Source organism: Mesoplodon bidens (assembly GCF_964165515.1).
Source record: "Mesoplodon bidens genome assembly, chromosome: 1".
Classification (NCBI taxonomy): Eukaryota; Metazoa; Chordata; class Mammalia; order Artiodactyla; family Ziphiidae; genus Mesoplodon; species Mesoplodon bidens.
In genome coordinates, this window is record NC_138176.1 from 36,779,846 (window position 1) to 36,802,687 (window position 22,842).

The 22,842-nt window shown below is 38.6% G+C and overlaps 1 protein-coding gene across 3 annotated transcripts in view; it reads right to left on the bottom strand.

The window, feature by feature from the left end:
* PCGF5 (polycomb group ring finger 5) overlaps positions 1–22,842 on the bottom strand; it is a 65,832-nt gene that overhangs the window by 30,039 nt on the left and 12,951 nt on the right. For 2 of the 3 annotated variants that reach the window (XM_081251816.1, XM_081251814.1), the window contains exons 3-6: positions 15,338–15,434; positions 9,455–9,510; positions 9,289–9,348; positions 6,681–6,829 (exon numbers count right to left, since the gene is read on the bottom strand). In XM_081251816.1, coding sequence (XP_081107942.1) covers positions 6,681–6,829; positions 9,289–9,348; positions 9,455–9,510; positions 15,338–15,434 — 362 coding nt within the window. The remainder of the gene's footprint in view (positions 1–6,680; positions 6,830–9,288; positions 9,349–9,454; positions 9,511–15,337; positions 15,435–22,842) is intronic. The other variant, XM_081251815.1, reaches the window with a different exon arrangement.

The following is a 22,842-nucleotide window of genomic DNA, read 5'->3' on the forward strand; positions in this document are numbered from 1 at the left end:
TCTGTTGCATCTTAGGCCTTTTTGTTCCTCTGTTTCTCAATTACTGTTTTATTTTGTGTTGAAATGATATACTACAAAATGCCTCTTTAACTGCCGTGTCATTCCTTTTACTATGTATTTTCAAGTGACGTTCTTTGTGATTTCCCTGAAGATTACAACTGACATCTAAATTTATAACAGTCTACTTTGGAATAATACTATCTTAATTCCAATAGCATAGAAAAATTTGCTCCTGTGTAGCTGCTTTCCGCCCCCACCCCACTGTTACTGTCTCAAATTACATCTTCATACTTAGTGTGCCCATTAACATAAATTTAGAGTTACTGCTTTATGCAGTCATCTTTTAAATCATATAGGAGAAAAAAAGTTTACACACAAAACATACTTTACTTTTGCCTTTTATATTTACCTGTACAGTTACCTTTACTAGTGGTCTCTATTTATTAATGTGGATTTGAGTACTAAGTGTCCTTTTATTTAAGCCTGAAGGACACCCTTCATTATTTGCAGAGAAGGTCTGGTAGTGACACAGTCTCTTAGTTTTTGTTTACCTGGCAGTATTTTAAATTCTCCTTCCTTTTTGAAGGATATAAATTTTTGATGGACATAGAATTCTTGGTTGACAGGTTTTTTTCTTTCAGCACTTTGCATATGTCATCCTACTGCCTTCTGGCCTTTATAGCTTCTGATGAGAAATCAGCTACTAACCTTATTGAACATCCCTTGTAACTGATGAGTCACTTCTTTATTGTTGCTTTCAAGATTTTCTGTCTTTTAACAGTTTGATTATGATGAGTCTAGCTATGAGTTTCTTTCAGTTTATCACATCTGGAGTTTGTTGAGCTTCTGGGATGTTTAATTTTTTCATGAAATTTGGGAAGTTTTTGGCCAAAAACTTCAAATATACTTTCTGTCCTTTTTTCTTCTTCTTTGGGGACTTCCATTATGTGTATGTTGGTAAGTCTGATGCTATCCTACAGGTCTCCGAATATCCGCTCATTTTTCTTCATTACTTTTCTTTCTGTTCCTCAAACTGAGTAATCTCAATCTATCATCAAGTTTTGGGGTTCATTTCCTATGACTCAAATCTGTCACTGAACCTCTCCAGTTAATTTTTCATTTCATTTATTGCACTTTTCAACTCCAGAACATTAAAAAAAACAATTTCTATCTTTTAATTAATATTCTCTAGTTGGTGAGATGGTTCTTGTACTTTCATGTAGATGTTTAGGTATAATTTCTTTTAGTTCTTTGCACATTAAAAAATTTTTTTATTGGAGTATTGTTGATTTACAGTGTTGTTAGTTTCAGCTGTACAGCAAAGTGAATCAGTTATACATATACATATATCCATTCTTTTAGCTGTACAGTAGGTTCTTATTAGCTATCTGTTTTATATATATCAGTGTGTATTTGTTAAACCTAATTTCCTAATTTATCTGCTCCCCCTCCCTTCACCTTTGGTAACCATAAGTTTGTTTTTCACATCTGTGACTCTATTTCTGTTTTGTAAATAAGTTCATTTGTACCATTTTTTTAGATCCCACATATAAGTGATATCATATGATATTTGTCTTTCTCTGGCTTACTTCACTTAGCATGATAATCTCTAGGTCCATCCATGTTGCTGCAAATGGCATTATTTTGTGCTTTTTTATGGCTGAGTAATATTCCATTGTATATACGTACCACATCTTCTTTATCCATTCCTCTGCTGATGGACATTTAATTTGCTTTGATGTCTTGGCTATTGTAAATAGGGCTGCGATGAACAATAGGGTGCATGTATCTTTTCAAATTACAGTACTCTCCAGATATATGTACCAATTTACATCCCCACCAACAGTGCAAGAGAGTTCCCTTTTCTCCACACCCTCTCTAGCATTTATTGTTTGTAGATTTTTTGATGATGGCCATTCTGACTGGTGTGAGGTGATACCTCATTGTAGTTTGGATTTGCATTTCTCTAATAATTAGTGATGTTGAGCATCTTTTCAGGTGCTTTTGGGCCATCTGTATGTCTTTTTTGGAGAAATGTCTATTTAGATCTTCCACCCATTTTCTGATTGGGTCAATTTTTTTTTTTTTTGATATTGAGCTGCATGAGCCATTTGTGTAACTTGGAGATTAATCCGTTGTCAGCTGCTTCAGTTACAAATATTTTCTCTCATTCTGTGGGTTGTCTTTTCATTCTGTTTATGGTTTCCTTTGCTGTGCAAAAGCTTTTACGTTTAATTAGGTCCCATTTGTTTATTTTTATTTTCATTACTCTAGGAGGTGAATCAAAAAAGATATTGCTGTAATTTATGTCAGAGTGTTCTGCCTATGTTTTCCTCTAAGAGTTTTACAGTATTCGGCCTTACATTTAGGTCTTTAATCCATTTTGAGTTTATTTTTGTGTATGGTGTTAGGGAGTGTTCTAATTTCATTTTTTAACATGTAGGCTTTCCAGTTTTCCCAGCACCACCTATTGAAGAGACTGTCTTTTCTCCATTGTATATCTTGCCTCCTTTGTCACAGATTAGTCGACCCTAGGTATGTGGGTTTATCTCTGGACTTCTATCCTGTTCCATTGATTTATATTTCTGTTTTTGTGCCAGTACCATACTGTTTTGATTACTGTAGTCTTTGCACATATTTTAAATGGATGATTTTAAAATGTATATTTAGCCAAGTTTAGTGTCTGGGCATCTTCAGGGACATTTTCTATTGACTGCTTCTTTTCCTATATATGGGCTATACTTTTTTGTTTCTATCTGTCTCATAATATTTTGTTGAAAACTGAACATTTAAAATAATGTGGTAAAACACTGGAAATCAAATTCCTGCCTGCTCCTCAGGGACTGCTGTTGTGCCTTTTTCTTGTTTCTCATTGTTTAACAACTTTCCTAAACTAATTCTGTAAAGCCTGTATTCTTTACAGTATGTGGCCACTGAAGTTTCTACATAGTGGTCAGCTAACAACAGAAGATTTCCTTATACACCTGGACCCAGTTAAATCTCCTGGTCTTTGCTGAGGGACTCTGTATGAGTTTTGGGGCACACCTCCAACACTCAACCAGGTTGTTGACAACTCTGCCTAAGTCTTCACTTCCCGCTTGTGCAGAGCCTCAAGGTCGGCCAAAGGTGACAGTTTAGGGCCTACAGTTGACTCTGAAAGTTTTTGCCAGCTTTTTCACTGCTTTTATGGAGGAGCAAACTTTTGGCGGTCCTTACTCTACTATTTTCATTACCTTTTTGCTCTTGACTTTTGAACTGAAGTAGGTATACTGTATAAACCATACATGCAACTACTACACCACCACATTTGAGAATCTCATCCTACTACAGAGTAATGAGATGACTGAGAAGGCTGTAAAGGAATGCAGGCATAATTTCTCTGTCTTTAAGCAATATATAATCCAGTTTCAAGGACAAAACACAAACCAAAGAAGATAAAAGACAGTATCAGTGCCTGGTACCTTTAGGAACACAATAAATGCTGATTTAATAAATAAATGCAAGTCTTACAGAATTTCAGAAGGGATTCACTAAGGTGGAAAAAAGCCACAAAAAATAGAGGTCTCTTGGGTCTTGACAGAAGTCTAGGACAGTGGTGAGAAGAGGGAAGAACATGCCAAAAAGGAAGGATTATTCAAAGTTTTAGAGGGTCTTAAATATTCTTAATACAAGCCTTTATATATTCTGGATGCAAATCCTCTGTCAAATATGGGTGCCAACTTTTATGTTGGTATTCACAAATAAATGACAATAATCATGTGTCTTGAGAGACAGATTCACTGATGGGAATAATGGGAGATAAACTCATCAAGATAGGGGTTAGTGAAAGAGCTTGAATGCTAACACAAGGAGTTAATACTTGATTCTAGAATGTGGCAAACTATGGCCATAGCCCTCAAGCCAAATCTGGCTATCTATTTTCATAAGTAAAGTTTAATTGGAACACAGCCAAGCCAGTTTGTTCACTATCGTCTATGGCTGCTTTAGTGCTAAAATAAGCAAGCTGAATAGCTGCAACAAAGCCCATATGGCCCACAGCGCACAAAGTACTTACTACTTGACCCTGATAGTGGCCATGAATGCTTGCACACACTTAGGCTGAAGCCTCAGCCCTGGATAATAAAAGAAATTAAGGATACGGGAAACAGTTCAGACTACTTTCAAAAATCTAGATATAAGGTGAGCAGCAGTGGACTGAGGGGAATTTTGCAGGACTTATGACTGGTTGAAGGGGAAGGGTAGAAGGTCAAAAACGCCCAAGATTTTGAATTTCTATGATTGGTTGAAAGATAGTAGTGAACCAAATGTAAAATAGCTAGCTAGTGGGAAGCAGCTGCACAGCACAGGGAGATCAGCTTGGTGCTTTGTGACCACCTAGAGGGATGGGATAGGGAGGGGATATACGTATATGCATAGTTGATTCACTTTGTTATACAGCAGAAACCAACACACCATTGTAAAGCAATTATACTCCAAGAAAGGTGTTAAATAAAAAGAAATAAAACTTAAAAAAGAAAAAAAAGATGGTAGCGATAACTGAAACAGCATGTTTGGAGTAAAGTTAGGTGGAAGTACAGTGTAACGAATTTGTCTTTAAACATGTTAAGTTTTATGTATTAGTGAAACTCCCAACTAGGATACTGAAAATAGTTAGAGATATAATACTTCAACTTGGGAGAGATGGCAGGTTTGGAAAGAGGGATTTATAAGTTCTTTCAATAGCTGAAAACACAAAAAATAGAAGTGACCTCCTAGGATGACTGTAGAGAAAGAATAATTGAGTGGAGGACTAGGTATTAGCTATACTCACATATATAAAGCAGAAGACAGGAAGAAGTAGAGTCAGTGGAAACTGTATAGGAGTGGCCGAGAGAAAAGGTGAGAATTGGGGTAGCACAGTATATGTCATGTAGGCTGTAAAAGTGGTTTTAAGAATGAAGGCACAAGGATGGAGAAAAGTCTATAAAGAAAAGAGTGAAAAGATAAAAAGTCAACTGGAATGGCAAAGCGTCCAAGATGCCAAAAAGAATATCAAGGCAGGGGGTAGTTAATTTTTCAGATGAATATCTAAAATGCAATGTTTTATAACTTTCATACTAGAAATCCTGCAGAGAAGTAGACTTCACATTTATTTATGAAGAGATATTCCACCTTTCTATTGACTTAATTTTCACTACAAGATAATAACTCATGTACTAGAGAGCTAAAGGATGATCATAATCTCTGTTAAGAAAAACATCCCCGGGCTTCCCTGGTGGCACAGTGGTTGAGAGTCTGCCTGCCGATGCAGGGGACACGGGTTCGTGCCCCGGTCTGGGAGGATCCCACATGCCACGGAGTGGCTGGGCCCGTGCGCGTTCGGAGCCTGTGCTCCGCAACGGGAGAGGCCACAACAGTGAGAGGCCCACGTAATGCAAAAAAAAAAAAAAAAAAAAAAAAATCCCCAAAAGAGGACTACAGAAATGACTGGGAATAAGAGAGAAATGTAAAGTTATTAAAAATTGATGAAAAGACTGACAAAAAGGAAAGGGTGCTGCACCAGAGCATAAAAGCCAATAGAGAAGCCTGGAAGGATAAATAGGTACAGTGGCCACTTCTCTAAATACTGCTGTACTCTATTACATGCCTTGTCCAACCAACCTCTCTTAACTAAATCAATTATCATATTGTATTATAACTGTTTGTATGTGTAAGACCCAACCAAAAGTTCTTGAGGGAAAAAACTTATTATTTACATCTTCACTGACTAATATCCACATAGTGGATAAATATTCATTGAGTCACTATGCTAATACATATTTCTTTTTGAAAAATGCTGTGAAAACTTAATCAGAGTTGAAAAATTTTGTTTTTAACTTCCTGACAGGAAAATTTCATTAAATGTATTAGTAAAAAATTCAACTTGGGCTTCCCTGGTGGCGCAGTGGTTGAGAGTCTGCCTGCCGATGCAGGGGACATGGGTTCATGCCCCGGTTTGGGAAGATCTCATATGCCGCGGAACGGCTAGGCTCATGAGCCATGGCCGCTGAGCCTGTGCTCCGCAACGGCAGAGGCCACAACAGTGAGAGGCCCATGTACCGCCAAAAAAAAAAAAAAAAAAAAAAAAAAATTCAACTCACTGGCCTCCAGATCACACAGAGGAAGTAAAGGAAAAGTTCACGGGTACTTTATGACATCCATCAAAACCAATTATGTTGTTCATAAAATGTATTAGCCACGACATGGATAGCTTTTTTGAATTGCAAATAAAAACAGAGAAACAAAAGAGAAAATCAGAAGAGGATGAATAAAGGTTGAAGATGCTTCCCAACATGAAATGATCTGAATCTGAGTTGGTGACTACACTTAAAAAGAGAAAAACAGTGTATATGAACTCCCAACAAAGGTATAAAAGGAGGTTGAAAGAGGAGAAATACAGGCGTGATTCTCCTCATTGGCCACTAGGTGGTGGCAGTGACCCAGGACGGTTCAGTTGTGAGGTTTAGAAATCAGGAGCCTGAAGTAAGCAACTGCTTGGCTATTTGCAGGTAAGAGACTGTCAGAGAATGACATTCTATTTGTTTATGTTAATAAAAAATTTGAAAGCAAACATTCTGAAACAGTAGGAAAATTCATCAACAAGTTATGAAAGGTCTACTATAAAATGATTATTAAAAAAACAACTGTACTTGTCCACTCACCTTTACTACATTGTCCCCTGATTGTCCATTATTTCGTAAACAATCTAGACATATAGCAATTTGTGGGTCACTTCTGTGATAGTCTTTATCATCTTGATTTTCATCACCTTCTTCATCTACTTTAGGTTTGTCAACTTTTGAAGTATCATCTGTGTAATTTAAATAAAGCTAAGTTAACTCAGTTGATTTTATAGCTAAGCAATAATATACTAACCACGAAAACAAAAATAAACTTTAAAAAACATTTCTTAACAGTTTTTGATGAAGAATAACGGAAACTTTTAGTACCTTTAAATGTCCCAACCACTCAACAATGGAAATATTTTTAAAAAACCATCAGTGACTTATGAACATAGCTTACGACTTCTAGGCTCACTGGGACATCCAAATGAAAGACTCAGGACTAGCTATATTTGGTCACAAAAATGACTGCTGTTAGTGATGAGACCACTTAGAAATTGATAAGATATAAAAATACTTCCAAATTCTATATATATTCAAAACTTAAAACCAAGTACTCTTTTCAAACTAAAATATTCTCTAAGTTCTCAAAATTTCAACTTATTAGATATTCATAAAATTAGCTAGTGAAATAAGTGAAATGAATTAGCTTTTTTAACTTGTATGTAACTATGTAACATTAAAACATCATCAAAGAAATCTGAGTAGCATACTATAAACAAATGTATTTAACCTATGAAATACCAGAAGGCTACATATAGTGCAACTATATTTGTTGATTCATTCATTTACTGAGTGCCTTTAACTCTGTTAAGACTAAGCCTGGGGAAACAATATTGAAACTGTAGTGTTATCATCCTCACCCTCATCGTGTCAGAGTATTTAGAAGGAGGTACAGGCAAGTAAAGAAAACAGATGGAGAAGTCGATAAGGCCTTTGATATAAGAGGTAAGATAGACCAGGTGGGTACATATAACAGTTAATAAACCCAAACTCTGGGGAAGCAGAGATTCAGGGGACATTTCCAGATAAAATGTCTGTAAGCTGAAACTTGAAAGAATTAGTCAGCCAAGCATTACAGTATAGAAAATCCCAGGGGAAAAAAAGACCACTTAGCTCCTCTTTAATGACTGTAGTAAAAGCATTACAGATGTTATCATACAGGGCAGGTGGGTTCTCTCTTCTGCCTTTTTATATGGAACCCACATAGACAGGAGCTGCCTTCTATGAACCAAGATCCAGCTCCAAGAAAAGGTCCAAATTCTTCACCCAAACTAAAGACCAAGTATGATAAAATACTTTAAAAAGGCAGAAATATGGGAAAAGGGAGATAAACGCAAAGTAGGCTACAGTCCTTCGCTATGCAATCTGTAAGACACACAGTCATGGACTAACCTGACCACATAGCTTCTGATGACAAGCCCTGGCTCCTGTCCTCTTGAAAAAGTAGTCAAAAACTGGAACATTCAGTCAATTTTACCTATATTTTTAGTATAGCACTACTGTCTAAATTGCAATTTACACTTGGGTAAAACAAGCCTTTAGTTAAGTCATTTTTTGCCAGGCTTGGCTTCTTTGCCCATTTCAGTGTTTTGATTATAGATTAAAAATAATCTCTTGCTACCTTATTCCAATCATTCAAAACTATTCTCAAACCTCCCCTGCTATAGGAAGCCAGCCCTGCACAGTTAAGCTGAACTAAAAAAACTCTGATCCCCATTTTACATATGAAGTGAGAAAGCCACTTTAATGATATGTAACTGACAATCCTGTGAATCGTATGGAAAAACCAGGGATAGAAGACTGAGCTCACAAGTGAGCCTATAAAAACAGACATATATCCTTGAAAGATTTCAATGGTATTTTTAGGCCATCTTGAAACAAACCTCATATTTATGTCAATAGGAAAGGATACTACTTCCTTATAATTTCAGATATGTTGTACTTTTTTTTTCTTTTGTGTGAATATATATATACTAAAAACATTACTCTGCCCGGTAATGTTTCCCACTTTCCTTAATTATTAAAAATTGCTGATTTCTCAGTCTCCTGGGACCCAAAAGGGAAATTTGGTCACTTAGCATAGATGATGGGGAAAATTCCCATAAGTGTCTAGAAATATCTTTCAAATTTTAGGATATATAAATTTGTATCATCTGAGCTCTACCTATGAAAAGTTCGTTCCAGATTATCAGAGCATAGCAAGATCCTCTGATCTGGCTCTCAGCTACATCCCAGTTCCGTCTCCTATTAAACATACAAAATAAAATAAAACAGCAAATGCCTCACTGTTTAGTTGCAGGCTATGGCTATTTCTTACTTCAGTCTCCTTTAGCTCTCCAGCTAATATTGCTATAATCAGCGGTCACTTTTCTGTTTTATCTCCTTTTTCTCTTCCCAATTTCCTCTATTTCCAATTACCTTCAACTGGACTGACTCCAGATTTCCATGCATTTATATAAAATCTCATGATTCTATATAAAAAGTTCATAATCAGAGAAAGGTTCAGAATATAAAGGGGTACATGAATTGTACCCCTTGTACAGGAGAAACTTGAGCTTGAAAAGAGAGATTAGTTCACCACAGCTACAAAAAGCTGACCAATTTGAGAGATTCCATCAGATATAGAAGTAAAAAAAAAAATCACCTTGTCCATTTTCTTGAGGCTTGTTTTTCTTCCAAAATTCAGACTCACGCTCAAGTTCTTCTAATTTAAAAGAAAAAATTATAAAAGTAATAGAAACACAATCATGAAGTCTTTAACAGAAATGGTGATTTCACAAAACTCTGCAAGAACCCAAAGAGCAACTTACGTTCTCGTAGTCCAGGGACCAACTTAAATATAATTTCCTCTAATGTGTTATCCAACCTTCCAAAGAGGAAAAAAGAGAATATACAAACAATAAAGACATCAAAATCCAATAGGTAAACCATTTAAGATCTGCATCTCACATACACTACAAAATATAGAACATACACAGTTTTGGCACAAGTATCACACCCAACTGCTCTGCGAGGGGAGCACATCTATTTCTAGGCTGTCCCAGTGGAACACAGATTACAAAAATGGTCCCGTCCCCAGCTCTCTCTACAATCTTGCCCCTCTGAACAGGACTTTGATAAAGGGATGGAGTCTATTTCTCCACTCTGAGAATATGGGCCAGCCCTGAAACGTGGTCGGGCCAAAAGGATGTGGCACAAGTGACACTGCTTAGCTCTGAGCGCAAGCCTTATGAGGCATATCACGTGCTTTGGTGTGCTTTCTTGGAATCCTGCCACCATTAGAACAAGTCTGGAGGACGTGACACTATGTCCAAGGAGCCAAGCTGCCCTGCTGAGGCCATCTCACACTAGGTCATGGACAGCCCAACCCAACAGGACAGAACCCAGGCCAGGATCAGCAGGGCAGCAACTGACCAGCCTCTGACTGCAGTCACCTGAGCGAGCCCAGCCAAGACCAGCAGACCCACCTGGATCTGTGAACCACACAGAACTGTGAGGAATAATAAATGCTTTTACTGTTGTGTTCAGCATGAAATTTAGGGGTGGTTTGTTATACAGCAATAGCTGATGCAGCCAGCTATTGCTTTCAAAACCTCTACCACAACTGTGGCTCTTTCCTATGAAAGAAATAATCTCCAGTCTTCTCTTCTGAGAAATTTAGACCATTTTTCCTAGATAAAAAACGTAAATATTTCTCTCGACATTTTTCTCATCTCCTTTTCCTGCTGTATCTGAGCATAACTCTTCCTTTCCACGGCTTTCATTTCTTCATCTTGTCCTCCTGCTCCGGAGACACCCTCTCCGCTCATCTCCTTCGCCCTGCTCAGCGGCAGTGCTCTTCTCCAACTGAAAACACGGCTACGTTTCTCACATCTAAAAAGCCCCCAAACCTTGCTTGGCTTAACCTATTGTCTTTTCAAGCTGTTAGCAGATACACAACCTCTTCTTCCAACTGGAAAAACTATGAAATCACAGTTGACATTATTTCTGTCACATATCTTTGCTTCTTTTACTCGGCTGAACTCCTCAAATCATCCATAACTTCCATAATGAATAGATTCAAAATTTTTTTGAGAGCTAAAATTTAAAAGATCTTAATTCCTCTGAAAGTCATTTTTCTCCTCATTGCTCTGCAGCAGTTTATCAGTGCTGCCTGACGCTGCCTCCCTGAAAATTTCTTCCTGGTTTTTCTTTTTTTCTATCAACTCCCTTTGTCCCCAAGATATTTTTCTTTTTCCAACTACCTCTACATCTGAGTATTCTCCTTTGATCTGCTCTCTGCACCCTCTGACCTTTTCTACAGGCTGCCTTCATTGAAGATCTCATCCACTTTTGTGACTTCAAAACTAACATATAGGCAGATAACATATATATATACACACACACACACACATTGCATCTCTCTGCTGAGCTCAAGTTCCATACTTCCAACAGATGTTGAATATCCCAAGCACCTCCTTTTGTTCATATATGTCGACTATCTTATCTATTCTCCTTCAACAAAATACTGAATACCTCTGTCTTACTTTTTAAAGATTAAATTTAGAAATGATACCATATCATTCCCAAATAGGCTCAAAATGCAAGCATTATTTTAACCTACCTGTCTCTCCTGCTTCACATATTTACTCACCAAGCCCCAGACAGCTGCTTCTCAATGTTTCTCCCACCTAGTCTTTGCACATTTCCCATCCTTCCAGTCCCTCAATTACCACCCTATTTAGAGGACAGCATAGAGATATTTCCCTTTACCTTGACATGCTCATAATGAGTTTTCCTTAGGCACGAATTTGATCATTATTTGCCTGCTCAAGAACTAATTTCTTCCTATCACCTGGCTTCAAGTGTTTATATAACTTGAGTCCAACCTACAAACTGTAACTGGTGCTGCTCTCTTGTCACTCTTCTCTAGCCAACTGACTTGCTCAATTATCCCCAAGAATGCCCTGCCTTTTCCAATCTGTTTTCCTCCCTCATGCTCTTCATCCTGGCTCAAATACTCTTTTCCAGTTCCTACTCTCCAACCAAACCGATGTTACCTGATTCTTCAGGACTTACCCACTAACTCCTTCACAAAGTTTTCCCAGACTATTTAATAGTAACAGTGTTTAAGAGAAGTATTATTTCTCTTCTTCTTAATATTTGTTTTATCAATGTAATACACATGTATAATTTACAAGTCAAACTTCCCCGTAACCTTATATGAAAATACAACATTTTTATGCCCCGCTCTCTCTGTTCCTGATTCCTACAACCCCAGGGGCAACCGCTTTCAAATCCAAGCTGTTCTGTCTAGTATTTACTTTCATATTTCTATACATATGATAGATAGATGGATGACAAATTAAAAAACAAAGCCATTCTTTCTCTGCTGTCTAGGTTTTTCTGACCTCCTTCTGTGGGAGATAAAGGTTTAGCTCTCTGATATCATCCTGCCATGCCCCTTTCCTCCCAACATATGTTTTCCCAACTCTCATCTTCCTAATAGTCTTACTGCCATTTTTACAATAATGAGTGTTTACATGGTTAGGATCATCTAAATATTCACAGTGTACTCTGATTAAAGATATCCCCTCCTTCAACTTTTTTCTTTCCCTGGAGTTAGTAATTGCTTTCTTTTCTTCATCTGCTACATACCTATTCCCAAATTCTCTGGAAGAATTTCTTCTTACTATGCACAAATGGTTCAGGAATCAACTAGTTCCATTCCTGTCCCCGTGGGACATCACCCCTCACCAACGTCATGTTCTTGCTGCCCTCACCGTCCATTCAGGACTACCCCACAGCAGTCATTACAGCCACAGCTTGCATGCACCTTTGACTCCCCTGTCCCTCCCTCACTTGCTCAAAATCATTTGGTGTAACCACACCACCAGTCCAATCCAGCTCTCCATCACCTTCTACCCATGGGCTGGAAAGCCCAACCACACCCTTTCAAATTCTAACTATAACCCAGGTGCGCCTTTCAGGTTGCCAGGACTCACACTACACTTCCCAGTCCATTTATTCTCTTACTTTCCTGGACAACACACTTTCTTCTCTCGCCAACCCCTACACCCGCCTTTTCCGTCCTTACTCTTGGCTGATACACATCTTCTCCTCAGTGAGACACAAACTTGCACAGACTCTGACCACCACATCTTCCTGTGGCATCTGCACCCATGTCTACTCTGCCCTCCTACCTGCTGCTACACACGACCTGTATGAAGCCAGTCTCTTCTATTAGATTTCACTCCCTTTCAACCACCCAAGAACACTGCTTCAGCAATGCCCCCTCTCCCCAACTCTCCTATTATTACCTTTTTACTCTTTCTTGGATTAGTCCCTTCACACATGCCATCATTTCTCCCATAGCACAACAAAACAGAAAACCTTCTTGACTGTACTTCTCTGAACGGCTACCACCTCATTTCTTTGCTCCCACTCCCATTTGTGGCAAAACCTGAAAAAGTTGTCTATATTCACTGTTTCTAATTCTTCTTCTTCCCTTGCTCTCTCGTAACAATCCAGTTAAGTCTTTGCCTCACAGCTCTACTGAAAGTGCTCTTGTCAAGGCTGATGACCTCCAAGTTGCTAAATCCAACTGTCAACTCTGTCTTCACCTTACAACATCAGACACAGTCCGTCACTCCCTCTTCTTTGCTTGGCTTCCAAGCCACACACTTGGATCCGCCCTCTCCTATACTGACTGTGCCTCTTCAGTTTCCTTTGCTGGTCCTTCCTCCTCTCCCTGACCTCTCAACGTTGGAATGCTCCAGGGATCAATCCTTGGTCCTCTACTCTTCTCTCTGCACTCACACCCGTACGTGATCTCATCCAGTCCCACAGTTTTAAATACTGTCTACATGCTGAAGACTACCAGATATTTAACCCCAGCCAGACCTCTCCCCTTGAATCACAGACTTGTATATTCACCTGCCAACTTCTCTCTTCTCTGAAATAATTAACAGACTCAACTTGTCCAAATCCAAACACCCCATCTACCTGTCCCCCAAACCTGCTCTATCCTTAGTCTTCCTTATCTCAGTTCATGACAACCCCATTCTCTAGTTGCTCAGGTCAGAGATCAGGTCCACAATCTCTGAGCTCCTGGCCCACTACCCAGGCTCCCTTGCTGCTCCTCAGACAAGTTGCAGGTGCCCTCCTAACTCCTGACTCAGGCCGTGTGCACTGGCTGCTCCCCTGACCTGCAACAGGCATGCTTTCCTCAGATTTATGCATGGCTAATTCCCTCAGAGACAGCAATTCTGTGCTCAAATATCACCTTCTCAATGAGGCCTATCCTCAGCATTTTATTTAAAACTGGCATCTGTCCCTCCCTTCACACCCCTGATGCCCCTCACTTGCAGCACCTTCTCAGAGTTGCTGATTCAGAGGGTCTGAGGCGGGGCCCAAGAACTGTCATTTCTAATAAGATACTAATGGTTTGGGGACCACACTTTGAAAACCAATGGGCCATACATTTACTTATAGACAAATTATTCCAACTATAGGCACTAACATAGAAAAGAAGTCTAAAATGTAAGACTTACAAATCCAGACTTATAGAATGATGGCAAACATCACATAGAGATGAAGTTAGTAAGGGCTCTCTAGAGAATATCTAATTCTGTTTTTCAATGGGTACTTTCCTGAGATTGCACAGTTGATCTATGGTAGAGCTATGGTAGGAACAGTGGGAAGAAAACGGGCTTAGTGGTGAGGACACCTGGCTTGTAGCTGGGAAGTGACATTTTAGTTTGCTAGGACCTTAGGCAATGTTGTGTCACTTCTATAAATTTCAATTTCTAATCTTGAAAAAGGATTTAGATTAGGATCTTATGTAGCACTTCTATCTTTAAAAATATATGATTATACTTCTTTATATTATTACTATTTATTTGGTATAATGATTATACCACTAAGTAAATGGTAAAAAGGTAGTCATTTTTAAAATTCTTTTAAGTTTTACATAAATGTTTGTACACTCTTTTTGAATATATGACACATTTTAAAAAATTAATAGTATCAAGATTAGTCTCCCTGACCATCAGGTCTGCCCTCTTTCTACTACCGTGTAGCTCAGCAAATATAGAGTATTTTGTAGAATATTAAAATACTGAAAATAGGGGACTTCCTTGGTGGCGCAGTGGTTAAGAATCCTTCTGCCAATGCAGGGGACACAGGTTCAAGCCCTGGTCTGGGAAGATCCCACATGCCGCGGAGCAACTAAGCCCGTGCACCACAACTACCGAGCCTGTGCTCTAGAGCTGTGAGCCACAACTGCTGAACCCCGTGTGCCTAGAGCCCGTGCTCCGCAACAAGAGAAGCCACCGCAATGAGAAGCCCGCACACCACAACGAAGAGTGGCCCCTGCTCGCTGCAACTAGAGAAAGCCTGCATGCAGCAACGAAGACCCAACACAGCAAAAATAAATAAATTTAAAATACTGAAAGTAACTACAACTAAAGTAACTTAGAGCCTGAGATAAAGTTATAATTCTTGGAAATGTGTTTCTTAAATATTTAATATGCACAGCCTTGTTTTTCATGTCCTCTTAATAAAATACTTTGAATTGAAATAAAATGCTTTAAAATGAAAATCATAAAACCTACATTAACTGAGTCAAAGTCCTAACAAATATGATGCATAATAAAAATTAAGAGTTTATATAATTTATTTAAGTTAGTTGAACTAAAAATACATTTACGTACCTCAACATTTCTAACGGGTTTGTCTCGTGAACCTGGTTGCCACACCTTGGACAATCATTGCTGTCTTCAAAGTGCTGGACAATACAAGTCTTACAGACTGAGAAGAAAAAAGATGTTAGGTTAAAATGCATCATTTGAACTTAATGTGATTAGAAATAGTCCTTAAAAGTTATCTATTACATGTAAAATACCATTCTTTAATCAATAAAACCTTAAAATTATAACACTATAAAAAAACCAACTGAAATAAAGCCTACTGCCACAATATAAAAAGTATAGACTATTTTGCTTATTGTTTTTCTTAAATATATTCACAAACCAAACAATTTATTCATAGCACTCTAAAAAAAGCTGATGCGTTTACATAAAATGATAGCATTTTCATTTAAAGAAGTAGAACAAGGAAAGGTAAAAGCTGGTAAGTCAGGCCCATCCTTTCTTCTCCAAATAAAAATCAAATCTGAAGCACAAAATCTGTGTAAATTAAAGATTCACTTTCTATGCAATGTTGTAAAAACCTGAAAATCTAGTATGTTATCTTTAGAGATTTTAGAAATTTACCCCCAAACTGGAAATATGAAAAAAATAGTCTTCTGTTAAAATTATCTCAAAATTAAATAGGGCTAGAAAGTACTCATAAATGTAGGCTTTGAACATATAGAATCTCAAATTCAAATATTTATGTGTGTGTGAAATTATTCATTATGAAACCATGGATTTTCTATGTAGCTCTAGTTAGAAGACTGATGGTATCTGCAGATGTGGAACTCGCGGATATGGAGGGTCGACTGTAAGGGACTTGAGCCTCAGAAGATTTTGGTATCCACGGGGATCTTGGATAAATTAGCAAAATTGATGGATGGCAAAATAAAAATATACATATTATTAAAAAAAAGCTGGTAAGTCTGCATTTATTTCTTTTACTAAAAGTTTATTTGAATGCAACATAAATAGTTCTTAATAATACTTGAGAGTTTTCAGTATGTCTGGATTACTTTTTACTGGCAGGGTGCTCCTGGGACAAGCCAGGAGTTACAATGGAACTTCTGGCCTGTGCAGAGTATGATGAGTCTGTGCTCACAGATACCATAATTCCAAGGGGCACGAAGTATGGGTAGTGACATCAAGCTGGTACAAAAGCACGAGAGGTAAACCGAAAGAATGACTGAGAAACTGAAAGGGATAATTAAGATTTTAAATAAAGATTATAAACAAAGACAACAGAAATATGATTTGTGGCTTTTTGGCCACAGGCCTATACAGCCTGCCACTCCTCCAAATAATACTAATGCTTCTGGTTATGAATCTCTCCCCCCTTTTCCCTAAGCTTCTTACCTATCAACTGTCTTGATCAAAAACCTCTGACATATTTACAGCATCTGAACTATAAGAATTTTTCAGTCCAATTCCCTATTCCAATACCCCCTTCTCCATTTTATTACCCTGTGTAATCTTAAATTTTCACCTGGTACTGGATCAGCTCCCCCTTTTACAACTCCATTACAAACTACTTTCCCCCCTCCTTAAGCCCCACACTATCTAAAACAAGTAAAAGTTTATGTAAACAATTGATCAAGAGTAAACACTAGGATTCCTACCACTGAGATTAGGTCTGAAAATTCAAACACATCACACATACTGGTCAGAGCAACAATGGTTGAGGAAGAATTCTCAGTAACTAATTTTAAAATTATCAGTACATACAGAGAATAGTATCTTGGTATTTCCTTTCACGTATTTATTCATCGATTCAATAGCCAAGCATTATACTAGAAGTTGGGGGTGCAGGGGTAAACAAAACAAAGTCCACACCCTTATGGAGCTTATGTTCTATTTGGGAAGTGAAAGAATTTTAGTTAGTAATAAGTGATATTTACAAAACAAAGAGAAAAATGATAGAGTGGGTGTGTGTGCAGAGAGAGAGAGAGAGAGAGGGAGGGAGGAGAGGGAGGGGGGAGAGAGAGAGGGAGGGAGGGGGAGAGAGAGGGAGGAGGAGAGAGAGAGGGGGAGGGAGGGAGGAGGGGGAGGGAGGGAGGAGGGGAAGAGAGAGGGAGGCAGAGGGAGAGAGCGCACACGTGCCCTGCCTGCGGCTGGTAGCTTTGTTAGGTAAGAGTGATCAGGGTAGGACTTCCTAAGAAGGTAACATCTGAGCAGATTTTTTTGTTGTAAGAGTACACCCGAGTCCCCTATTCTCTACCTCTTTTTACCATGACGATACAGCTATTAGGGTAACAACCCTTTACTATAATTCTCACAAAATTTGGATGAAGACAGTATTAGAAAACCTTAAAACAGAAAAAGCTTAGATATGAATATATCTGTCCTCCAAATTTCTTGGCCTCCAAAACATTCTAAACGTCTTTTAAAAAGTTAATGTTTGGGAGGGAGGGCTGCCTTGCTAAGCCATACTGAGGTAGAAGGAAAAAAAGCTGAATTCTTTTGCAGATTGCTGGTATTTGCTCTTTTCCCAGGGACACTAGATAAATCTCTGAAATTTGGGAAAGAAGGCAAATAGTACAGATAAGAGGCACGAATGAAGGGGTATTATGAAGCCTGATCTTGTCCTGAATCTCTGACCCTGCCCTGGGGCTCCGTCATTCAAAAGGTTTATCATGCTCAAGGTATTCAGGAATTCCTGGTTGTCTACCGGCCTTGGCCAAACAGAGAGAGGCACATGACATGCCCAGAGCAAGTCTTCATCTGGGTCAGCCAAAAGGCTAAGGGCAGGAGCCTATCCTCCCAGGGGCAAAGATACTAATCTAGGTTGTTCAAGAAAGAAATGTGAGGCTCATTTGTCCAGAGGTGCACAAAGTTTCAAGAATAAGGCTGCTTAAGGCCAAGGCAGCCCCAGTGCTCAAGGATGCTGATGGGGAATATTAATCTATATTCTAGATCTGGACTGTCCAACATGATAGCCACTAGCGGCATGTGGCTCCCAGGCACTTGAAATGTTGCTACTTCAAGTTGAGATGTGCTGTAAGTGTAAAACACATGCCAGATTTTTAGAATGAAAAAAATCTCATTAATGTTATATTAATTACATGTGGAATTGATAATATTTTAGACACTGGATTAAATAAAATATATTACAACTAATTTCATTTGTTTTTCTTAAGTGGCTACTAGAAAATTTTAAATTACACAGGTGGCTCACATTTTATTTCTACTGAACAGTGCTGAACAGAGGGAGATAGAAAGCCCCATCAGGAGGTGGATTTATTTTTCACATCAACATTTGAGACACTGTATCTTATTCTACTTTTGCAGATGAAGGAGAAGAGGTTTTTATAAGCTAGGTAACCTGCCTTCTCTGATGAATGGCAGCACAGAGACTTGTATCCAGGTTTTCTGATATGAAGTCAAATTTTGCAGATTAAAAAAATGTTTTTAACTTTACAAAGGAAAGGAATGTAATGTAGAAATACCATCCCCCCAAAACATCTTTAGCACCTCTGCTAAATCTGACCACCAAGTAAACATGACAGATAAGCCATCCCATAGGGCATAGGAATTAACCTTACTACATAAAATATTACATTAAAAGAATTAAAAAAATTTTTTTACAGAGGCTAAGGCCCATAATTGTCTTTAAATTTTTTTCAAATAGTTTAAGAGAAAAATTTAAGATGTTGAAATATAATATTTTTACTCTAGTTTTCTTTTTTGTTCAGATGATTTGGTGGTGGATGTCATCATTTTCATCATAATCACTAACAATTAAAAGGTTTACGTGGGCTTCCCTGGTGGCGCAGTGGTTGAGAGTCCGCCTGCCGATGCAGGGGACACGGGTTCGTGCCCCGGTCCGGGAAAAAAAAAGGTTTATGTAACAGGTACCACCCAAACACTTCAAAATATATTTAATTCGACACAATTTCATAATTTAATATTCATTAAAACCCCATTAATTAGGTAATATTATTAGGCCTCTTACAGAGAAGAAACTGAATAGAGAACTTCAGCAGTTTGCCAAAAATCATGGAGCCAGTAAGTGGCGAAAGCCATGATTTGAATCAAGAGCCCATTTTCTTACCCAATGCATACCTATATGCTACACTGTCTTCTAATTTTATATCTATACATCTAAGGTATACAGAAAAAGAATGCCTTATCCCTTAATTTGGGAGCCTTAAATATGTCCACTTGTAGAATTAGAACTCCTTTTAAACTGAATATTTTGCACAAAATAGCCCTTTTAGGTAGCTTATATAGTCCTTAAAAAAAATTCTAGAAAATACATCTCCCCCATGTTTTTAAAAGCTGTTAAATAAAGCACAAACTTATATAAATTAGAACCTGAGGAAATACAGGCCACAAGTTCACTGAAACTGAAAAAAAAAAAGTAAAATGAGAATTTGCTTTCCCTTAGACGCTTAAAAAAAAACTCATCACTACAAAACTGACCTTTGATTCTTAGTTTATAATTTGGTTTATACGAGCTGAAAAACACATTTTAAAAATATCTTAGGGCCTCCCTGGTGGCGCAGTGGTTGGGAGTCCGCCTGCCGATGCAGGGGATACGGGTTCGTGCCCCGGTCTGGGAGGATCCCACGTGCCGCGGAGCTGCTGGGCCCGTGAGCCATGGCCGCTGGGCCTGCGCGTCCGGGGCCTGTGCTCTGCAGCGGGGGAGGCCACAGCAGTGAGAGGCCCGCGTACCGCAAAAAAAAAAAAAAAAAAAAAAAAAAAAAAAAAATATCTTAAAGATTTAACACTAAGCTGTCTAACTGCTCAACTGCTGTACTGGTTAACTCAACTGGTCCAAGAATGATGTTTAAAAAGGTCCCAGTGTGTGGTTAAGACTGTGTATGGAGACCAAGGAGAGACTTCATCCTCACCAGCCACTCTACAGAGAGATTGCTGGAGCCAGCAGAAACACCTGGTCAGAAAGGGAGTTAGGCTCACCAAAGATATCCCCAGTTGGAAAAACACTTAAATGGTAACAAGTGCCAACATGTATTGAGCATTAACCAAATATCAGGCTCAGGGCTTTGTATGGCTTACTGTACGGACTGCTATCATCCTCCTCTGGCAAAGGAGGAATGCAATACCGGAGAGGCTGAGCAGGCTGCCCACATCTGCCCAGCTGTGTAGCAGACATGGCACCCAACCCCAGGCTGGATGTGCAGCTCAAGGCCTAAAATCCAAACCACCACGCAACACATCTTAAAATCAATACCATTTGGTCCCGAGCACCAGGATTTCATATTAACTGATCTTTACATTTAGCTCATCACAACCATCATTAACCTCCTGCCCAAAGCTTACTAAGTGAAATTGTTCCTTTTACCATGTCTTAGATTTGAACTAGGTTGTTATACAAATTAGCAGGGAAAGAGTCATTGTGTCATCTAAAGCAGTGGTTTTCAAATTTAGATGGGCACAATCACCAATGAGATTTTTTAAAAGAACGGATTCATGGTCCCCATCCCAGACCAATTAAATCAAAATCTCTGGGAGATTAGCACCAGAACTCTAACTGTGCAAAGCTCTCACTGAAGCAGCCAGAAGACAACTGGGAAAACCCAGCCACAAAATCCTTACTGGCTAGTACCTCAGTGAGGCTGCCCCATTCCAGGATATGGCCCTCTGCCAAATCCTAACCAGAAGCCGCTTTATCATTCACCATTAGGAAATCACCGACACAGGACAAAACATAATCAAAAGAATATGCAATTAATGTGTTCTCTCTCTATAATGCAGACTTACATGAGAAGCCCAGGCAGTATGGCACAGTTGTTCTAGATAAAAGATAATCTTGAGGCAGACAGCTGGATATGAATCCCAGGTTCTGCCATTAGGGAAATTACTTTGTGCTTCTCTGTACAGGGAGATAACAAGGGTATCTATCTCACAGGGTTCTTAGGAGGATTAAATGAGGTAATATACGTAAAATGTGTAAATGAGTGGTAACTTATATTTAATAAATGAGCTATCACTGTAAGTTAGATTGCTGGATGAGCATAAAATCATAATAAAAAGAACCAGTAATCAAATACTGAATGGCATCAGACCATGATTAGTTTGACACATCTATCTTAAATAACAGATGACCTTGCTAATGGAACTTGAAATGTCTATCATGTACTGGTATTAACCCTCTGCAGCCATGTTCACCCTAGAGATATTCTTGCAACTCAAGTATGATATTTATGGCACACTGCTTCACCTGAATGGGAACTGCCTATCTTTGCATGTATGATACTTCTTTTTCTGGGGTTGAGGGTCCAAGATTGACCAACACCTTCACATTATACGCTCCTTCCTTAACTTTACATGTTTAATAAAATTCTAGCACGGTCCCACTGGTCTAGGAGAAACCCTGTTGTGTCTCTTCTGGATCACTGTGCATAAAACCTGCTCTGAAGCACCATTTTATATTGATTCCACAGTTTAACTATTAAAAGGCTCTCCTATTTTTTTATTTTCAAGTTCTTGAGGGGAGCAGGCTCTTCACAACAGGTACAAAGCCCATCTGTTGCTGCTATCTTGGATGTATGGTCCGCCGACATCTCTCATAGAAAGCTAACTTCCCAGCTTTTAATGACACAGTGATCTACGGAAATTTCTCTTCTTGAGCACCAATTCTGCTATCACTGATAATAAAACAATAACAGTCTTTTCTCTCATGTCCTTGGTCATGTCATTCATTAGTAATGCTCTGTTTATTAAAAGTGATCAAAGGCGGACTTCGTTAAAATCACCTGAGTGTGTTGGTTTTATCTGTCAACATAGAAGCATATTTTTTCCTCCTTCCTTAAGCACATCACTATCTTTATGTGCCCTTCGTAATAACACTCATTTGATACAGTTCGCCTTTGAAAAATTTGCCTGTTATCTACTAACAGTTTATAAGTAAACTGTGGTCATCTGCAAAGAGAAGAGGCATCAGTTTGCTGCTTTTGATACATATTTACATGTGAAACTGACATTATTTATTTTTAAAGTTTTCCAGAATAGCTGTAATTTGCTTCCATGAGACAGTATCTCCTGGTTTTACTCATATAAGGAACTAATGAACATCTTGTGTTATATTATACATGGCACAGTTCTTTCAAAGGCCTACATGAGTTGCAATTTCATGGAGAACACTAAGGACAGCATTACTTTCTACTGAGGAGAATGCTTTATTCTTGTTTTTGCCAGGACAGAGGGACAGGCAGCAAGGCAGAGCCTGCTGGACAGGGTCAGGACACAGTCTTGGGGCTTCAGCACAGTAGGGGAATCTAAGACCAAGCAGGTCAGGAGAGCACAAAGTCCAGGAGGGCCTTCCACAGACAGGCTTATGGAGTCAAGTGGGACTCCAGGGTGAGGGCAGACTCCAGTAGGTCAGTGAGTGCAATAATGATCTCATTCCCCTCCTTATCAACATAAATTCCATGACCAATCAGAATAATCACTTCCTCACACACACTCTACATAGCTTTGCTCTACATCAACTCTTCTTCCCTTCTCTTCTTTTGTCATACTTACTCAGTTAAACTATTAACCCTGGCTAAATCTAACTCTCT